This window comes from Eschrichtius robustus, chromosome 19, assembly GCF_028021215.1.
Source record: "Eschrichtius robustus isolate mEscRob2 chromosome 19, mEscRob2.pri, whole genome shotgun sequence".
In the NCBI taxonomy this organism is placed as follows: Eukaryota; Metazoa; Chordata; class Mammalia; order Artiodactyla; family Eschrichtiidae; genus Eschrichtius; species Eschrichtius robustus.
This window is the reverse complement of record NC_090842.1, coordinates 64,179,085-64,199,160: the sequence shown is the minus strand read 5'-3', so window position 1 is coordinate 64,199,160 and position 20,076 is coordinate 64,179,085. Positions and strand designations below refer to the sequence as shown.

Sequence of the window (20,076 nt, the reverse complement as noted above, 5' to 3'; positions counted from 1 at the left end):
ACACACACAAAATAAATTAAATAACTAAATAAAAGGATGGGATTGAATTTGTTGTCGGGAATGAGAATGGGGTTGGGTTGGAGGGTAGGGATGGGGCTAAGGATGGGATTGGAGCTGCCTGCAGTTGGGATGGGGTCAAGATCACAGATGGGGGGAATTCCCTGGCAGTCCAGTGGCTAGGACTCCTTTCTTTCACAGCTGAGGGTCAGGGATCAATCCCTGGTTGGGGAACTAAGATCCCACAAGCCATGCAGTGAGCCAAAAAAGAAAAAGAGAGAGAGAGAGAGAGAGAGAGAGAGAGAGAGGAGGAAAAAAAAAAAAAAAAAAAGAGAGAGAGAGAAAAAAAAGATCTCAGATGGGTTCTGTGCATGTGATCACCACATGCCCTCGGCTGCGACTTCCTGAAGCTTGTCCGGCTGCTAATCACAGGAGCCATGTCCAGTGCCATTTTTGTGATGGCACCCCAGCTGCCCCAGACCTGGATCCCCTTCTGGGAGCCTGTCCTCATGAGCATGGGTGAGGGATGGGGGCCTGCAAACTGGAGTCTCCAACCGAGGAAGAGGACCCAGCCTCCTGGGTCACTCCAGTTCTCCCCTTCGCCAGCTGTCCTGGGACCGTTAGCTCAGATCATCTGCGGGACAGAAGTCCTCTTCCAGGTCATTCCTGCTTCACAGAGGTCAAGTTTGTCTGGGCCTTCTACCTGGGCTGTGGCACCTTCACCTTCTATTTGAGGTGGGGCCCAGGACCTGATGCTGCCGTGAGGGGAGGGCCAGAAAGTCCTGCACTGACATCCTTGACCCCCAACTCCCGCTCCCTGACCACAGAAACCCAGATCCTGTTGATGAAGTGCACCAGACTGAAGGCCTTGCTCAAAACAGCACTAAGTGTGAACTCATGTGTCAGATGAGGATGTGGGCACGTCTTCCCTCCACAAACTCAAAACTGCGATCTCTGTTTACCTGCCCTGGGCATAAGCTCCAAGCAAGGAGCCGGGAGTCTGAGTGTCCCCACGCTCAGGACCTGGAGTCTAGGCCTCCCAGTAGCTTCTTCCTTCAGCCCCAGGTTTCCTAGCCTCCTGCCCCCTCCTTTTATGGAGACCCTAGAATTGGGGCCCCCGTCTGCCAGAACGGAAGGTTGCAGAACCCACAGGAAAGAATGATGCATCCACCAACTGTCCCCTCTGGCCACACCTCCCCCTCCCATTTAACTCACACCCTGGCCTCACTCACCACACCCCACCTCTGGGCCTCCCAAGCCTCTCTCTCACCTCTTCCAGGAAGCCCCCTCTGGGTGTGGAGGGCTCCAAGGGCAGGAGGCATAGAACCTTCTGTAGAGACAGAGAGGCACGTTCCACCCACCCAAACCACTGACAATGTGACATCTCCAGGGCCCTCCCCCCGACCATATACTGTGAGGGGAACCTCAAGGGGTGGGGGGCGGGTGCCGATGAAAGCCGGGAAGGGAGGATGTGTGACAAGAGTCAGTTGCCAGGAACTGGGTGAGAGCAAACTAGTCTGATCTGAAAGACCACAGGTCCCCCAGCTGCCCCAACTGCTTGACTCTCCCAGGAGTCCGGGGGGCATAGCTTCCTCCTCTCTCAGAGACCCAGGAATCTGCATCACCAGGCTGTTCCTCACCCAGGACCCAGAAGCCCAGCCTTCGCCCCCATGGAGCCCTACCGGTCCCTGGCCCTGCTCACTAGCTCCCTGGGCCTGCTGTCTCTCTTGGTGGCTCTGAGCACGAATTTCTGGTTTGTGGCCGAGGGGCCCAGCTCGTCTCACTCGGGCCTCTGGCCAAGGGGGGATCAGGGCTCAGTAAAAGGTAAGGGGGAGCGGTCTCCCTCGGGGTGGGGAAGGGCCTGAGGGGACGGGCACTCAGCGGTCCCGTCTCCGAGCAGGCTATATCCACGTGACACAGAGCTTCTGCATTCTGGCTGCCCTTTGGGGCCTGATCTCTGTGAGCTTTCTGGTCATGTCCTGCATCCCTTCACTGTCTGCCCCTGGACGCGGCCCCATCGTCTCGACCTTCACAGCCTTTGCCGCGGGTAAGGACTCCGGGCTGCGCTTAGGGCGCTGGGACCTGGTGAGTTTCTGCGGAGGGGCTGAGCCATCTCTCTTGTCTCCGTCCCCAGCCCTCTCCCTGACAGTGGCCATGGTGGTCTACACTGTCGAGCGGTGGAAGCAGCCTGGACACCCCCAGATCCAGTCCTTCTTTTCCTGGTCCTTCTACCTGGGCTGGGTTTCAACTGTCCTCTTTCTCTGTGCAGGTGACTGCTGCCCTGGGGAGTTCCGGGGGTGGATAGGGGCCCAGCTGGGGGCTCTGAGGGAGCAGGGCAGGAGCAAGGGTCTAACTTCTCTCTGCCAACCCAGGTGGCCTGAGTCTGGGAGCTCACTACGGGGCCCACCGGCCTGGCTATGAGGCCATGTGAACCACAGGATGGCTTTGGCACTCCATTCTCTGAAGGCATCATCAGGAACCACGAAAATAGCTGGCTCTCCTCCCTGCCCTGACTCCCAGCGTCTGCAAGCTCTTTCCTTTGTGTCTTCATTCATTCAACAAAAATTTGCTGGGATCTGGTTATTCCGAGGTTAATGCTGCCACAACAGAAGGAGACGACACTCCAGCTCCACAGTGGATGACACTGGGCACCCAGAGAGGAGTCAGTCCTGCTACCTGCCCTGCCCTAGAGATGCTCCCACCAGAGCGGGGACCAGTGTGGGCTCGGGCATGGCCCCAGGGCCCTCGTCTCTCCATCCTTTATCTCTTTTCTTCCCTTCGTCTTTCTCCCTTTAGCTCTTTTCTTCTTGCCCCCTTTTTGATCTTGTCACCCTTGCCTTCACCCTTAGTGTGCCTTGCTCATTTCATTAATAAATTCCCTCTTGGGACTTCCCTGGTGGTCCAGAGGTTAAGAATCCGTGCTTCCACTGCAGGGGACACGGGTTCAATCCCTGGTCAGAGAACTAAGACCCCGCAAGCCGCGGGGTGCAGCCAAAAAAAAAAAAAAAGAAAAAGAACAAATTCACTCTTTCAGCTGGCTTTTCCTGAGTGCATCCTTTCTGCTGGGCCTCCCACTGGGGATGCTGAGGTGAGTCAGATCAGGCCCTGCCCGCCAGGGGCTCCAAGTCCGGTGGGGGCAGGCAGAGCCCAGGGCGGGTTCGGCAGGAAGACTGGCTGTGTCTGGAGGAGGGGTGCGGTGTGGAGGTGAGCTTTCTGGGGAGATGGTGTTTAGGAACTTCTCCAGGGCCGAGGGAAGGTAATGCAGGCAGAGGGACCCTAAGGTGAAGGCGTGGAGAGGCTGGGAGTTCTCAGAGGATGGAGAATAGTGCTTTGTGGTCCACTGTAGAATGTGAGGGTCCGGGGAAATGAGGATGGAGAGGCGGGTAGGAGGCAGCGCCTCTAGCCCAGCAGTTGACTGTCTCTTGAGGGTGATGGGGAGCTAAGGGTGTGAGCAGGGGAGGGACAGCGTCTGGTCTGGGTTCCAGAAAGCTCCTTCTGGGGCCCATGGGGGAGGCTTGAAGGGGAGAGAAGAGCTTGGCAATCCAACAGGCGGGACACGAGACAGGACAAGGGTGCACTGGGGCCAGGGCATGAGAGGGAAAGGAGGGAAGGAGCCAGAAAGTTTCAGGGGGTGGGAGGAACTGGACTCAGGGATCCAAGGGCTTTGTAGGGTGAGAGGCAAGAAGAGGGCAAGGATAGTGCCCGGGGGTGTGGTCCAACGAACTGGATGGGATGATGGTGTCCTCCCTGGTTTGGTGGAAGATGCTGAGCTCAGTGGGGGTGTGGCTGAGTGTCAGGGTCTGGGAGACGGTCAGAAGCAGGTGAGGACCTGGGCTGGAGATGGAGTTTGGGATGCTCTCAGAGCATCAGAGGTCACTGGAGCTCACCTGGTAAGAAGATGCAGAATGGAGTTCTCCAGGAGAACCGGCCTTGAGAAGTGGAGGGAGGAGGAGGGGCAGGAGGCTGCATGGGGGCCTGGGAGGGCACAGAGAGCTGGGGATCAGGAGAGCTTATGGGGTCAAGGGAAGAGCAGTTTCTAGAAGGACATGGGCTACCATGTCATGGCCCTCAGGGTCCCCCAGACTTGCCATCTGACTCTGAGCTGTCAGTTTGCCAGAAGAGCTGCCTCTGTGTGTGTGTGTGTGTGTGTGTGTGTGTGTGTGTGTGTGTGTATGGGTGGGTGGGTGGTTATCTCTTTAAATGGCCACTAGAAGAGGGGGTTCTGGAACTCCTGCTGCCTCACAGAGACCCAGTCTCCCTTCCCCCACCCTCTGGGCTCTGTCTGAGAAGCCCTGGGAGCTGTGGGTGAGTCATTTAGGTGGGTGTGTGGTGGGGAAGGCAAGGGACAGGCCAAAGTCACGTCCACTGGGGGATGGAGGTCTCTGGAAGGCAGAGGTTCCTAAGCAGTGATGCCTGAGGGGGCAGGTGGTCTTGGGTCTGAGAGGGGCCTGAGGGGGGTGGTCCCAGAAGTAGGGGCACCAGGCAGGGGTGCAGGGGTAGCCATCTGGGATATGGAGGGACATGCAGGAAGGGGTCTCAGGGACCTGGGGGTGGGAGGAGCGTTGGCCAATCCTGCACGTGTGGTCCTAGGCAGCAGCCTGCCTGGCATGGGGGTGAAGCGGAGCCTTCAAAGCGGGGGCACCTTGCTGGGCTTCTTGGCCAACATCCTCACCATTCTGTCCACGGCCACCAACTACTGGATCCGTTACTCTGGGGGCCACAGTGGCCTGTGGCAGGAGTGCAGCGGGGGCACCTGCTCCAACATCCCCTGCCAGAGTGAGGCCCGGCCGCCCAGCTGTCAGACCCTCCCCCCCTACTGGAGAGACAGCCCCCCAGCACTGACCACAGCTGGCCCCCTCACCTGACACCACAGCCCGGCACATCCTGCGGTACCCCCGCCCCCAGCCCTTCCACTTCAGCCTAAGATCCGGCTGCTCCTCCGTGACCAGGCCACCAGGAACCCCAACTCGGGGACCTGCCTCCCTGTTGCAACATTAACCGCCACTCACGATGTAACTTCCAAGGAAGTCCCCATCCAAAACCCTGACTCTGCTCCCAGCTCCGAGCCGGCGGATGGGGGTGGTGGCCAGGAGCGGCGCCAGCGGGGTTGATGCGGCCCGCTCTCCCCAGCCATGCTGGCGGTGACCGGGGCGTGCATGGTGCTGGCGGCGGGCTGCAGCATCGTGGGCTTGGTGATGGGGCTGCGGATCCTGTGCCAGGAGGGCGACTCGCGGGGCCGGACCACGAGTGCCATCTTCTTCCTCTGCGGTGAGATGGCATAGGGTGGGCCTGGTAGTTGGAGGAGGTAGGGGCCCAGGGGTCGCGCGCGACTAGAGGCACCAGGAAGAGAGCCAGAGACCCGGGGCGGCGGGGGAGCTCGGGGCGGGGGGGGGGGGGGGGGACCAGGCCTCGAGGGGGAGGAGCTAAAGAGGCGGGGTCAGGGGCGGGGCCAGGGAGGTGGGGGACGGGAGGGCGGGCAAGAAGGGCGTGGTCTGAGGCGGTGGGCGCGGTGAGGGTGGGGCCTGGGTGCAGCCCCCTGGCCGCCCTCACCTGGCGGGTGGGCGGGGCCCAGGCCTGCTGCTGCTGATCGCCATGACAGGCTACACAGTGAAGAACGCGTGGAAAAACGACGTCTTCTTCTCCTGGTCCTATTTTTCGGGGTGGCTGGCTTTACCCTTCTCTGTTCTCGCGGGTAACCTGGATAACGGAAGAGGGTGGAGAGGAGACTGCCCCGAGGACCCCCCCCCCCCTCCCTGCAGAGACTCCCCAGCTGTCCTCCCAGGAAACACCACAGTGACCTCCCAGGGACTCCCGAACACACTCCTGGGCTCCCGCGGACCCGACAGAAACGCCCTGGGAGCCCCAAACCCCAGTCCCCGGGGCCCTTCCGGCCATCCGCGCTAGGACCCACCCTCCTCCACCCGCCCTCCGTTCCCTTCCCGCCAGGCTTCTGCTTTCTGCTGGCGGACATGATCATGCAGAGCACGGATGCCATCAGTGGATTCCCCGTGTGCTTATGACCGCAGCTGCCTGGGGCAGAATAAAGGAACTGCTTCCATGGCCGCGGCTCCACGTGCCTTTCTGGGGGACCTGAGGACGCGGACACGGGGGTACCTGGAGGCTCAGGGAGGAAGTAAGGACACGAACCTATAGGGAACGTGGAGACATGGGGGGACACGGGAACGGAGATTCGGACACGGACAGGACAAGGGTTTTGATGGGAACAGGGACAGGGGGTAGTGGGGTCAGGAGGGGACAAGGGCTCGTGGAGAGGATGTAGGGACACAGACATCGAGGAAAAGTGGAGACAGGGACGGGGGAGGACGGATATGGGGGAACGTAGAGGCACGATCATAGAGGGGATGAGGAACACGGGCATGGAGAGAATGGGGGGACTCGGACACATAGGCACCGCGACTCGGAGAGGCGAGGAAGAGGTGGGGAGCTAGGGGAGAGGGCTAATCCTAGGGCACTGGGAAAAGCTTAGGACGACTCGTTGGAACTCCTCCCTGGCAGCGCTTCCCTCCCCCGCAAGACCTTTCCCCTAGTTCTCGGCCACGCCCCCTTCACGAAGCAGTTTTTCCCTTCCCTTCCGGGTTCCGCCTCTCTCCCCAGGATCCTCTCCCCATTGGCCCGCATCCGCTTGCCGCACCGCCCTCCCTTCCGGCCTCCTGATTGGTCCTTTGTCGGGGCGGGGAGGCGGGCACCGCAGTGGTTGACTGGCTGGTGACACGGGGCGCCGGCGCAGAGAGGGACAGGGGGCGGGGCGTCCGGACGGGGAGGCCGAGGGTGAGGACCGACCCGGCGGGTCGCCGCGGCGGGAAGATGGCGGAGCTGCGCGCGCTTGTGGCTGTCAAGAGGGTCATCGACTTCGCCGTGAAGGTGACCGGGCCCCCCTCTCCCTCCTCCCTGAGCCCCGCGGCCGTATACTTCCGGGGTCAAGAGCGCACACTGTATGAGGGTCTTCTGGTACCTCTGATCTCTGCAGCTCTTCCCTCAAACGTCAAAGTCACACCTGAGGGCAAAGATCAAGAACTGAGAGGTTCTGACGCCCCTTCCCTCTTCATTCAAACCCAGCCCTTCTGGGTCATGACCCCGTTCCCCTTCCGCCAGTTCTGTACTCACTCTCTTGAGAATTGTCTGCAGGGCGAGTTACCTTCTCTATTTCTTACCTGCTGGAGGAGCCATGGTTCCTGTTTAACACACGCAGAAACTGAGGCACAGAGGGGTCACTCAGCTGGGAAGGGGCACAGCCCGGATTCCTATCCAGGTCCCTCTGACTCCTCATCCCAACTAGTGCTTTGCGCACAATCCAGGCTTTTCACCCACTCGGCTGCATTGCACACTCAATTGACTGTTCAGCACAGAAAAAGTGCTGTCATGGAGGTCCTGTGGGAACCCAGAAGCTCTCACAGCGCCAGGGCAGGTGAGGAGACTCTAGCTGGGAAGGGAGAAGTGTGTTTGCTAGACATGAAAACCAGTCTGACAAGTTGGTGGTCTAGCTTACAACCTCCACGAGAAGGGTGGAGGGCAAGGTCTCTGAGGGCCTGACTTGTCCCCAGACAGAAGCTGGTCCAGACAGAGGTAAATCAGACACAGTCCCTCTAGCCGCTTTTTCTCAATAGTTGGCCTAAACCAGACTGAAGGCAGTGACTTTCCATCCATGTATGTCCCCACCCCGCAATGCCCATCAGACTAGGAGTCCACCTCTGTGTCCCCAGTATTGCCCAGTACAGGGCCTGGAGGCCTGACCCTAGCATGAAAACTTACGCAGTCATTAACAACTCACATTTAGTGGGTCCTTACTATGCACTAGGCAGCGTTCTGGGTCCTTGATGGAGATGAACCTATTCAGTCCTTTCAATACCGTCTAGATTTTTTTTTTTTTTTTGGCCATGCCACGTGCCTTGTGGGATCTTAGTTCCCCAGCTGGAGATTGAATCCGGGCCACGGCAGTGAAAGCGCAGAGTCTTAACCACTGGACCGCCAGGGAATTCCCCTGTTTAGATGTTATTAATCCTGTTGGACAGGTGAGGACACAGGTCTGTGGAGGTTCTGTTAGCTGCCGGATCACCCGGCTAGGCAATCGCAGTCAGGTCAAAACGCAGCCAAGTCCTGCTCTCACTCAACAGCCACTTGGCCTAATGACAGCTCTGGCAGCGTGTGGCAGGGGGGTTGCTTGTTTGGGGGACAAGCTCGTCTTGGGGTCCTGGGACCCGATTCTTCTGGTGTCCTTCCCAATCTGACTGTCCCTTTGGGCTCCCGTAGCCTCCCTCTGCCCCAGCCCTGGGCCCTGGCCTGAGATGTCTGGGGTCATATCTGTCTCCCCCGCCGGACAGGCTCACATTTGACTCAGCTCTGGGTCCCAGCGTTGCCCAGCCCAGGACCTGGCCCATGGGTGCCTCTGGTGTTCGTGCCGAATGGGGAAGTGTGAACTCGTTCTGACATGAGCTCCTGTACTTTTTCGCAGTGTTGGCAGGGCCTGCCCCTTCCACAGTGCCCCAGGGCATCTCCCTGGACGTGTCTGAAACGAGTGATTCAAACGCTGCTAACTACCTAATCACCAACCCGGGCACCACCCCAGCCCTCCTTCCCTCATCTCCCAGAGCCTGTCATTTCTCAGCCCCGTCCCCCGCCCCCCCCCCCACCCCCCGCCGCCCTCTCCATCTCTCTGCCCTGCTCCCTCTTCTCCAGCAGTTCAGGCTTCATCTTCTTCTACCTGAACCCTCACCGCTGTCTCCTCCTGGTTCCCCAGTCTCTCCCCTCCAGTCTGTCCCCTCCCAGCCTGGGTGTGGGGGGCTTCCTGCCCCCAGGGCTGACCATGCCCCTCCCCTCCTCCTCATCCCACCACTCCCAGCACCCTGAGGACAAAGTCCCAGCCCCTCCGCTGGGTGCTCGAGCCCCTTCGTGGTCCAGCGCTGGCCCCCTGGCCCTCCATCACCCCTTTGTGCCTCCCAGGTGCTCATACTTTCCTGACAGACCCGGCTGCTGCTTGCCTCGGGCCTCTGCCCCTGCTGTGCCTTCTGTCTGGGTGCCCTTCCAGCTCCCCCCTCCCACCTCTGCTTCTCACCCCTCCTTTGTCCTGCCTAACTCTGATCCCACTGATTGTAATAGGGTGTAGGGATTCTCTGGCATCACCACGTCCAGGAAGCCCCCCCCGCCCCACCGCCCCATCCCCTCAGGCTACCCTGATGTGTCCTTGGGCGCTCCTGCAGCCCCCTGGGCTTGCGTCTCAGCCCTTCCCACACTGGATGGAGATCCTGTTTGCCCAGTTGTCACCCCCTGCCCCCAGACTGGCAGCTCCTTTCGGGAGGGGGTGGTGGTGTGCAAGGTCTGACGCAGCATTGCTTCCTCACTGCCTTCCAGACTTTCCTCAAAAGTCACCTTGTCTGTGAGGCCTTCCATGGTCACCTGCTTGGCCTCTTTGTGCCTCAGTTGACCCATCTAGCAAATGAGGGTGGTGGTGGCAGTAACCAACCTCCTGGGCTGTCCGGGCGGTTAAATGAGTTAACGCCTATAAAGCCCTTGGAGGCTTGCCTGCCTGCCTGTTTCTGGCTCTTTCTTTCTTTCTTTCTTTCTTTCTTTTGGCAGCGCTGTGTGGCATGCGGCCAGCCAGGGGTTGAACCCATGCTCCTCCATCCCCCAGCACTAGAAGCACGGAGTCTTAACCACTGGACCACCAGGGAAGTCCCCTCTGGCTGTTTCTGTTGAGAGTTAATTTGTTACACCTTAGAGAGAAAGCCTGGAAGCTTCACTGAATCATCTCCCTCAATTTATGAAACATCATTATTTAAAAAAAAAAAAAAAAAAAGACCGTCACTGATTTTTCAGGCCAACCATGGTTTCCCGACTTATGTAATTTAACTAAACAGTGTTTTTGAAGCTTGAAATCAACTCAGGCTTCAAAGGTCGTCCATGGAGAAGGTGAGCTGGCACGGGTCCCTGGTGCTGGAGAGCTCGTACCCCTTCCTCCTTGGGGGTCAGGAGTCTGGGGCTGAGAGTCCTGCCAGGGCTGGAGCAGGCTTGAGGCCCTCTCTTGGGCCCCCTGGCTTCCCGGTGAGGCCTTATACTGATGGACTGCTTTCCTATTTATAAAGGGGAAACTCCCATCTTGGATTTTATTTTTTTCATGAAAGACAGGGCTTTGGCCTGTTAGTTTCCATGCTGTTTAGTAAGTGTTTGATGAACGGACAGGTGCAGGTTTTAATGCATTACTCTTGTGAGCAAATTCTCATTCATTCACCAGACAAATATTTCCAGTGCATCCACCACGTGCCAGGCACCACCGTTCTAGGCCTTGGGGGATACGGTCATGACCAAAACGCCCGTAAATCCCTGTCCTCGTGGAGTTGACGATCTGCTGGGGAGAAGACAGCTAATCAATACAGCATATGTCATATGGCAGGTGTGCTCCAGAAAGAAACAGAGGAAGGGGGAGGGGAGAGTTAGGAGGGATGCAGTTTGAGGAAGATGACCAGGGAAGGAGGTGAGGGATGGAGCCAGGGGCGTGTCTGGGAACTTCTGGGGAAATCCTGGGTGACATGCCCAGCCCAGGTTCCAGTGAAAAAAAAAAAAACATGGACTCAGCGCATGGTGTTTGCTCCGTGGCTTTTTCTGTAAAGTGCATTTATTAAGTTCTGGTGTTTGAGCCTTACTGTTGGTGCTAAGGTGGCTTTTTCAAAATGAAGTGACAGTGATAGAAAGTGCGAGTTGTCCTTTTCCTCTTTCTCCTCCTCCTTTTAATGTTACCGGTCCCTGAGGTACAGCCAGACTGGGGGACCCCTGCCTGAATCCCACATTCCCATCTCAGTTCTGTCCGGTGGATGGGAGGAATAACCGCATCCTTCAGCCCCAGAGAAACAGGTACAGGGAAATAGTCCCAGAGAGAGAGTCCCCGCTGTCAGCCCACATCTGCTCCGGCCAAGGAGAAGAAAGAGGTCAGGTCCCGAGCCAGATTATGCAGGCTCCCAAGCCAGGCTTCTCTGAAAGTCTCTCTCTCAGGCTACAGCCAAGTTCAGCATCCTCGCCCGCTGTACTAACGTACCCACCAGAAACCCGGGAGTCTTGCTAGACTCTTCCCTGTCCTCCCCGAGCACCCTGTCAGTTTCACCTCCACAGACCTCGCCAATCCATCCCCTTCCACACGTGGATGGATTGTCCGAGCCACTGTCACGGCTGTCCGAAGCACTGTCATCTCTTATTTCGGTGACCAACAGCTGCCCAGCTGTCTCCCCACTTCCGCTCTTGCCGTTTTTCCAGTTTTCTACACCAAGAATCCAGAACGACCTTGTACAAACTTAAAGTTGGATCCACTCACCTCTTTCCCTTTCCTTGTTGTTCTTTGGACCAAGACCCAGCTCCCCGGCATGGCCTGCTGGGCCCTGCGCAGTTGAATTCGTTTCCTGTTGCTGCTGTAACTAGTTACCATAAACTTAGTGGCTCACAGCAACACAGATTTATTCTCTTAACAGTTCTGGAGGTCAGAAGTCTGAAATGAGTCTACTGGGCTAAGATCAAGGTGTCAGCAGGGCTGCATGGCTTGCGGAGGCTCAAGAAGAGAATCCGTTTCCTGGCCTTTTCCAGCTTCTGGAGGCCACCTGCGTCCCTTGGCTTGTGGCCCCTTCTTATGTCTTCGATCAACAGTCTAGCGTTTTCTCTCTTGGACCCTGATGCTCTCTCCCCTCCCTCTTTAACTTATAAGGACCCTTGTGATTACTTTGGGCCCACCTGGATAATCCAGGATAATCTCCCTCTCTCAAAATCCTAAACTTAATCACTTTTGCAAAGTCCCTTTTGCCACGTAGGTGACAGTCACAGGTTCCAGGGATTAGGATGTGGGCATCCTGAGGATCTGTTATTGTGCCTGTCACCCCGGTTCAGCCCCTGCCAGCTTCTCTGACAGCACGCTGTGTTCCCCTGGCCGCACCAGCCTCCTGGGACTCCGCAAACCTCAGGGCTTTTGCACGTGCTCCTCCCCCACCCCCAGCACTGTCCCTCACACTTCACCTGCTCGATGCCAGTTCCTGTTTCAGGTTCAGCTCAAGTGCCACTGCCTCAGGGAAGCCTTCCCTGATAGCCTCCAACATCAGACTGGGTCGGGCCCCGATCGTGCTGTCTCACAGCTCCTGGACTCCCCTTCAGGAATTGTCAGGTGGTACAGCAGGGGACTTGAGTGCTTGGGACGCAGAGCACTGCTGACTGGCCGTGTGACTTTGGGACAGGTGCTTCCATTCGGAGCATCAGTTTCCTCGTCTGCCCACAGGGACAGCGACAGCTCCTGTTTCACGGGGCTGTTGCCAGGACTGATGAGTTAGGGTGCGTGTGATTGCTTAGAACAGGGCTCCTGCGAGATGCTCCTGCAGTGGCCAATACCGTCGTCCCTGTTTGCTACCAAGAGGATTGTAGTGGGAGGAACAGTGGGCCCCCCTGGGCTATGAAGTTCCTCATCCATGGAACCTGTGACTGTTACCTTCTTTGGAGATAGGGTCTTTGCAGATGTGACGGAGTTAAGGATTTTTTTTTTTTTTTTTTTTTTTTTTTTGGCTGCACCGGGCGGGTTGCGGGATCTTAGTTCCCCAACCAGCGACCAAACCCAGGGCCCTGGCAGTGGAAGCACGGAGTCCTAACCACTGGACCGCCAGGGAAGTCCCGACTGAGTTAAGGATCTGGAGGTGGGGAGGTTCTCCTGGATTCCCCAGGTGGACCCTAAATGCCATCTCAAGAGTCCTTACAAGAGAGGAGTCGAGTTTCGACACACACTCACACGGAGAAGGCCGCATGAAGACGGAGCACAGAGTTGAGGGTGAAGTGATGCCACCCCAAGCCAAGGAATGCTGGCAGCCCCTCCAAGTTGAAGAAGCCAAGGAATAGATTCTCCCCTTGAGCCTCCCGAGGGACCGCAGCCCGGCCGACACCTTGATTTCACAGCGAAACCTGTTTTGGCCTTCTGGCCTCCAGAACGGTGAGACGGTAAGCCACCAAGTTTGTGGTCATTTGTCACAGCAGCCTCGGGAAACTAACAGAAGCAGTAGTTAGTTGTTCCTGCCATGCCCCCCTGTGCCAGACCAGGAGCTCCCGGGCCAGCAGACCTGTCTGCCTTGCACACGGTGGTGCCTAGGAATCCAGCGCGGGGCCGGTGTTCAGTGAAGACTCACCATGTGAGGAAAGGAGTAGACGAGGTTTGCTTGCCCTTGACCTTAGCCTGTTGGGCAGAGAGAGGCTTTCAATGCTAGTGTTTTTCAGACTAGATCTTAACCATGTGTCGGTCAGGAAAACCATGTGGCAGGCTGGCATTTAAAAAAAAAGAACAGAAAATGTCAGGGTATGGTGTGTAATGGAAGGGTTAGAATCGATCACCAAACCTTGCATTGCCTTGGTATTTATGTTTATGTATAAATGTATGTTGTGCATTTATAATACCCTTGGGGATATTGTAACATGTACCTCTCGCAGTGGGTTATGGTAAAGAAAAATTTGAGAAACACTCTTTCAGGCCCCAGGAACAGCCACAGAGTAGGACGAGCGTGGCAGGTGTCCCTGGTGCTCAGCGAATGTCTGAGTGAGGAGGTGACCTCCACCCGTCTGTGACTTCTCACCCTCTCTGTCCCTGGAGCTGTGGGACCCTGGACAAGGCCCTGCCCCTTTCCAGATCCCTGTGGTCCCCATCCAGCCTGCGCGAGGCTTGGTGTCCCGGCCACCACCCACCCCCGACCCCCGCCTTCTCGCCTGCTTCCCCCTGACCCTGCCACCTCCCCTCCCGGCTGAGCAGATCCGGGTGAAGTCCGACAGGACGGGTGTGGTCACGGATGGCGTGAAGCACTCCATGAACCCCTTCTGCGAGATCGCCGTGGAGGAGGCCGTACGGCTCAAGGAGAAGAAGCTGGTGAAGGAAGTCATTGCCGTCAGCTGCGGGCCTACCCAGTGCCAGGTGCTCGGGGGCCTGGGGAGGGGCTGGGACCCCAAGTCCCGGGTCTGAGGGAGGAGGGACTGGGGCCTGGACTCCTGGGTCTGAGGGAGGAGGGCTGGAGACCGGGCTCCTGGGTCCCCCTAGGGCTAGAAGCCAAGTCAAGCCCCTTCTCTGCTCCGCAGGAGACCATCCGCACCGCTCTGGCCATGGGTGCAGACCGAGGCATCCACGTGGAGGTGCCGGCTGCGGAGGCAGATCGCCTGGGTCCCCTGCAGGTGGCCCGGGTCCTGGCCAAGCTGGCAGAGAAGGAGAAGGTGGACCTGGTGCTGCTGGGCAAGCAGGTAGGTGACAGAATCGTGACTCAAACTGGCTGAAGCCCAAAAGCAAGTTCATTAGGTTATGTAACAAGCTTCAGGCACAGCTTGATCCAGTCCCACGTGCTCTACACTCCTCTCCTGTGTCTTGGCTTCACTCTGTGTATCTCCAGGCTCACATCCCACCAGCCTAACAAACCCAAGAGAAAGATAAGAATCTCTTTCCCAAGGGCTCCAGCAAAGCTTCTAGAGCTGGCACTTCATCGGTCCAGCTGGAGTCATGTGCCCATCCCTGAACCAATCACTGGGGTCAGGGGTAAAACGTTCTCATTGGCCCAGATGCCATTTCGTCTAGTTCCCTAGTGTGACTGGCACAGGGTTTGGCTAGAGGGAGGCCTCTGGAATATTTAGACGGGGGGCAAAGATTTGGCATCTGGGGTGCCAGGTGCCCTCATGTGCCCCTGGACAAGTGACTGCCTATCTCGGGGCCCAGGTGAGGGGATGGGATCATTCTAGACCAGGAGTCAGCAAACTGGGGTCCATGGCCACCACTGATTTTATAAATAAAGTTTTATTGAAATGCTACTGCGTTTGTTTACATAGATACTTACTGTCTGTGGCTGCTCGTGCAATTGACTATGGCCGCTCGTGCACTGCAGCAGCAGAGTTGAGTGACTGTGACAGAGACCTTATGATATTTACTACCTGGCCCGTTAGGGAAGACATTTGCCAGCCTGCATTCTAGAGAAAGGCCCAAATGGTACGTGAGAAGCTCCGTCATTGTACAGTCTTCTCTCTTTCCCCACCCAGGCCATCGATGATGATTGTAACCAGACAGGGCAGATGACAGCCGGATTTCTGGACTGGCCACAGGTGAGGCCGGAGTGGGGAGCATCTGCTGAAGGCCAGGCCTGGGGGCTCAGAACACAGCCACCCCTGTCCTTGCCCTTCTGGAGGGAGGCAGGTGTAAAGCAGGACGGCCACTCCAGTGGGCAGGAAGGAGGGGCGCACAGCCAGGACCCCAGGCCACATCTGGGCCTTCACATGCCGCTTCCCCAGCCTGTTGCTCCTCAGCCACACCACTCAGCCCTGCCTCAGGGCCTTTGCACTGACTGTTCCTCAGCCTGGAGCAGGGTTCGCTCAGATCTCCTCGGGGCCTTTCACTCCCCACCGGGTCCGTCCTCAGACATCGCCTCTTCGGAGAGGCCTGCCTTGCCCACTGTCTGTGAAAGTACTCACGCCCCCTCCCCAACCCCACGTTTCCCATTCCAGTCCAATAGCAATGCAAGCGACATGAGTCATTTAAAGCTTTTCACAGCTACATTAAAAAAGTAAGAAAGGCCAAAATTCATTTTAATCCTATATTATTTCACACAACATATCGATAATACTATTTCAGCATGTCATCAAGAGAAAAAATATTGAGCTGGGAACTCCCTGGCGGTCCAGTGGTTAAGACTCTGCTTTCACTGCCGAGGGCCTGGGTTCAATCCTGGTTGGGGAACTAAGATCCCACAAGCCGCGCGGCGTGGCCGAAAAAGAAAAAAAGAAAAAGAAATACTGAGTTATTTTACATTCTTTTGGCTTTTGGTACGAGGTCATCGAAAACCAGTGTGTATTTTATATTCACGGCACATCTCAATTCACACGCTCAATTTCCATAAGAAGTACTTAGATTCCTAATACCCGTTGTTGAAAAAGTAGATTCACGCGTCCAACTTGTTCTAAACAGACTTAAACGTTTTCCAATAACTGCATCGAGTATCCTTTTTTTAATCAGCTTTACTGAGATAAAACTGACCTGTACAATAAACTGCACACGTGTAAACTGTACAGTTAGGTAAGCTTTGACACGTGTAACACCTATGAAACCATCACCACGATCATCATAATGGATCTCGCTTATTGGTGTTAAACTGTAAATTAATGAAATAAAATGAAAAATTCCGTCCCTCCCTCGATGGAACTAAACACATTTCGCGTGCTCAGAAGCCACATGTGGCCAGTGGCCACTGTGTATTTACTTGGTTACCGGTGGTCTTCACTGCAGGATAAATGCCCCCAAAAGCTGGGTCCTTGTCGGTTGTGTTCATGGTGCATCCCCAGAGCCGGGCTCATGGGACATTCCAACTAAGACCTGAAAGATTTGTCCGGTGAATAAGTGAACAGAGAGAGCAGGTTGGTTAGACAGAGAGGGTGTAGGTCACGTCAGGAAATGGTGGTTCAGGACCGAAGGGCAGAGGAGCCTTGGGCCAGAGGGTGGGTGCCGAGGGGGCCCCAGAGGATGTTTTGAGGATCAAGGTACACAGGAGGCGCTGTCGTTGGCTCAGCAGAGGGACCTCAAAGGGAGCTCCTGGGGACAGAAAGGTGTGTAAGTGAGACCATGACATGGAGCCTGGAACCAGGCTGGACACATCTTTGAGCCTCTCTCTGCCTCAGTTTTCCCCATCTGTAAAATGGGAATAATAGCACTTACCTCCTAGAGTTCCTACGAGGATCTGATGACTTAATACGGTTGCTTAGAACAGTGCCCAAAACTCAATACATGTTCATTATCATTAAGGAAGGGAGATCCAACGGGCAGGTTCAGGACATTAGGACCTACACCCTGGGTCCCAGGAAAGACACCCTCCCCTGGATTTTGGAGTTCCCTTCTTGTGGCTTCCTCCTGTTTTTGAGCTTGATGTCTGTAGGTCACCTTGCGGGACTCTCCCACTTCTCTTCTCATTCACTGGCTCATCCGTGTGGCGTGCACTCAGCAGCGGCCTGCTCTGTGCCTGCCCTGGGTTAACCTCACCTGTGCTCCCGCAACGCTGTCCCTCCCCAGGGCACATTCGCCTCCCAGGTGACAATGGAAGGGGACGAGATGAAAGTGGAGCGGGAGATCGATGGGGGCCTGGAGACCCTGCGCCTGAAGCTGCCTGCCGTGGTGACCGCTGACCTGCGGCTCAACGAGCCCCGCTACGCCACGTTGCCCAACATCATGGTGAGTGCTTGGCAGATGGGCCGCTGGGGGCCTGGGGACGGGTGAGTGCTGCAGGCCCAGCGCCTCCCTGGTGGTCAGGTCGGAGGAGAGAGGACCCAAGGGACGTCTCCTCCAAAGGAAGGGGTCACCCGGTCAGTTTGACTAACGGAGCGGGTTCACTGAATCATTTCTGCCAACAGTGGGAGTTCGGGGTTGGGGGGTGTGGCTGTTTTGGCGAACAGGGAGGGTTTGCTGGTTACCTCAGCCAACAGAAAGGCTTCACTGGACTCCAGGAAGGGTTCCCCTGTCATTCCAACCAATGGGAAAAGTTCATTGTGTAATCTTAGCCAAATAAGGAGGATTCATTAAGTCATCTTGGTTTGTCAGGGAAGGTTCCCCCGGTAATCATTACCAACAGGAAGGAATCATTTAGGCCATCATGGCTAACTAGGAGGAGTTCATGGGGTCTCTGTTCACTGTTCACCATGGCTCTAGAATGGGTTCATTGGGTCATCTCAGCCAATAGGAAGAGTTCAATGTATCATCTCAGCCAATACGGAGGGTTTAGTGTGTCATCTCAGCCAATAGCGTTTAGTGTGTCATCTCAGCCAATAGCGTTTAATGTGTCATCTCAGCCAATAGCGTTCAATGTGTCATCTCAGCCAATAGGGTGAGTTGTCATCTCAGCCAAAATGGAGAGTTCGGTGTGTCATCTCATCTGATAGGGGGCGTTCAGTATGTCATTTCATCCAACAAGGAGGGTTCATTGAGTCATCTCAGCCAATAGGTGAGTTCAAGTGAGTCATCTCAGCCAGTAGGAAGGTTTCAGCATGTCATCCTAGGCAATAGGGAGGGTTCAGTAGGTCATCTCATCTAATAGGGAGGGTTCAGTGAGTCACCATCTCAGCCAACAGGGAGAGTACAATTGGTCATCTTGGCCAAAAGTCTATTGAGTTATTATTGCCAGAAGGATGACTTTGCCAGTCCGTTCCAGCCAGCGAAGGACTTCCCACGGCGGTTGACTAAAGGTGGGCTCCCACGATGGGAGGGCTCCCCAGGGCATCCCAGCCAGCAGGAATTGTCCACACCAGGTGCGGCCCTGTAAGAGGTCACGTGTGCCCTGGCCAGTGGGCAGGTCCAGAAGGGTTCAGCCAGTGGGAGTGGTTCTGCAGACGTGGCACCCATGGAAGGGGGCTGCAGGAGTGTGGGCAGGGGCTTGGGCAGCCCTGTGAACCGTGGGCCTCCCATGTGCAGAAAGCCAAGAAGAAGAAGATCGAGGTGATCAAGGCTGGGGACCTGGGCGTGGACCTGACCTCCAAGCTCTCCGTGATTAGCGTGGAAGACCCACCCCAGCGCACGGCCGGTGTCAAGGTGGAGACCACAGAGGACCTGGTGGCCAAGCTGAAGGAGATTGGGCGCATTTGAGCCCTTTCCCTGAAACCCGGCAATAAAACCATGACCCTTCCGACGTCTGTCTTTGTTAACTCATTCCCCAGAAACCCATTCTTTGATTCATTCAACAAACGTTTACTTAAGCCTCCTGTGTGCCAGGTCCTGTGCTGGGTGACACTGGGGAACCAGGGGAGTCACATCAGGCCCCTGCCTGTGAGGAGCTTCCATGGTGCAGGGGGCACAGACAATGGTGCCAGGCTCTTGCTGAGACTTGGGACACAAGAGGGAATGCGGCCAGAAGGTCTGGTCCTGGTTGGGGAGACAGACAAGCAACAGACAATCAAAACCTAGTGTGAGGATGAAGAGGGGGGGCCTGGAGTCAGACATAGTGATTTTAGACCCTCACTGTCACACTTACCAGCTGTGAGATCTTGAGTGAGTTACTTCCCGTCTCTGATCTTCAGTTTCCTCATGTGGACGATCGAAATAGTAAGAGCTTGGTGTAGTGGTTGGGGGCCTAGGGTCTAGATCCCAAGGCCCTGGGTTCAGCTCCCAGCCTGGCCAGTCCCTGGCTCTGAGAGGACCTTTGGCAGGTTCCTATTCTCTGAGCCTGGGTTTCTTCCTCCATCAGGTGGAGTTAGTAATAATACCCATTTTCTGGTTGTCTGTCATGGCGTGACAGACCTCTCCGCAACTTGGTGGCTTAAGCCAAAAATCATTTATTTTGCTTGTAAATCTGAAATTTGGGCAGGGCTTGGCGAGGACAGCTTGCCTCTCCTCCATGTAGCATCAGTCTGGGTGGCTCAAATGGCGTGTCTAAGATGCCTCGGTCATGTGCCTGGCAAGCTGGCTGGGGATGCTGACTTCAGCCGGCTGTTGGCCAGGGACCATGATTCCTCTCCACTGGGATGATTGAGCTTCCTCACATCATGGCGGCTGGGTCCCGAGCGGGAGCATTCTGTAATGCGGGAAGTGGAGTATGCCAGTCTCTCAAGGCCTAGATGCAGAAACTAGCACAGGGCCACTTGTGCTGTACTCTCTTGGTCTGACAGTCACAGAGCCTACCTAGATCCAGGGGAGGGCGAGATAGACCCTATTTCTTAGCAGGAGGAGGGTTGAATTTGTAGCCATTTTTAAGCTACAGAACCTGCCCCATGGGTTGTTTTTTTTTTTTTTTTTTAAATATCTATTTATTTATTGGCTGCGCCAGGTCTTAGTTGTGGCATACGGGATCTAGTTCCCTGACCAGGGATCGAACCTGGGCCCCCTGCACTGGGGGCGCGGAGTCAACCACTGGACCACCAGCAAAGTCCTCCCGTGGGGTTTTGAAGGGTCATTAATGTAGTATCTTCAGAACCATAGCTGACATGCAGAAAATGCTTACTCTGTATTATCACCACTATTAGCATGGGGTGGTAGGGAAAGCTTTCAGGAGGAGTGAGCAGCCTGACCTTTGTGGACCAAGCTCTTCCCTCTGGCTGTGCAACCTCCAGCAGTTCCCT

The 20,076-nt window shown here is 56.2% G+C and overlaps 3 protein-coding genes across 4 annotated transcripts; all 3 read left to right on the top strand.

Annotated features, from left to right (window-relative positions):
• Positions 1–1,667: 1,667 nt before the first annotated feature.
• On the top strand, positions 1,668–2,449 carry NKG7 (natural killer cell granule protein 7). Of its 2 annotated transcripts, XM_068527330.1 has the most exons (4): positions 1,668–1,821; positions 1,898–2,044; positions 2,132–2,266; positions 2,370–2,449. In XM_068527330.1, the coding sequence occupies exons 1-4, from the start codon at positions 1,668–1,670 to the stop codon at positions 2,426–2,428; spliced, it is 495 nt and encodes a 164-aa protein (XP_068383431.1). In that variant the 3' UTR covers positions 2,429–2,449. The 2 variants fall into 2 exon arrangements, with proteins under 2 accessions (XP_068383431.1, XP_068383430.1); XM_068527329.1 differs by having other exon boundaries at positions 1,898–2,418.
• Positions 2,450–4,604: 2,155 nt separating this feature from the next.
• CLDND2 (claudin domain containing 2) lies at positions 4,605–6,130 on the top strand. Its single transcript, XM_068527334.1, has 4 exons — positions 4,605–4,773; positions 5,128–5,265; positions 5,570–5,689; positions 5,944–6,130. Exons 1-4 carry the CDS (start codon positions 4,605–4,607, stop codon positions 6,015–6,017), a joined length of 501 nt encoding a protein of 166 aa, XP_068383435.1. The 3' UTR covers positions 6,018–6,130.
• A 625-nt stretch (positions 6,131–6,755) lies between these two features.
• ETFB (electron transfer flavoprotein subunit beta) lies at positions 6,756–18,650 on the top strand. Its single transcript, XM_068527849.1, has 6 exons — positions 6,756–6,879; positions 13,766–13,924; positions 14,086–14,244; positions 15,028–15,090; positions 17,045–17,203; positions 18,437–18,650. The coding sequence occupies exons 1-6, from the start codon at positions 6,823–6,825 to the stop codon at positions 18,605–18,607; spliced, it is 768 nt and encodes a 255-aa protein (XP_068383950.1). The 5' UTR covers positions 6,756–6,822; the 3' UTR covers positions 18,608–18,650.
• Positions 18,651–20,076: the final 1,426 nt, after the last annotated feature.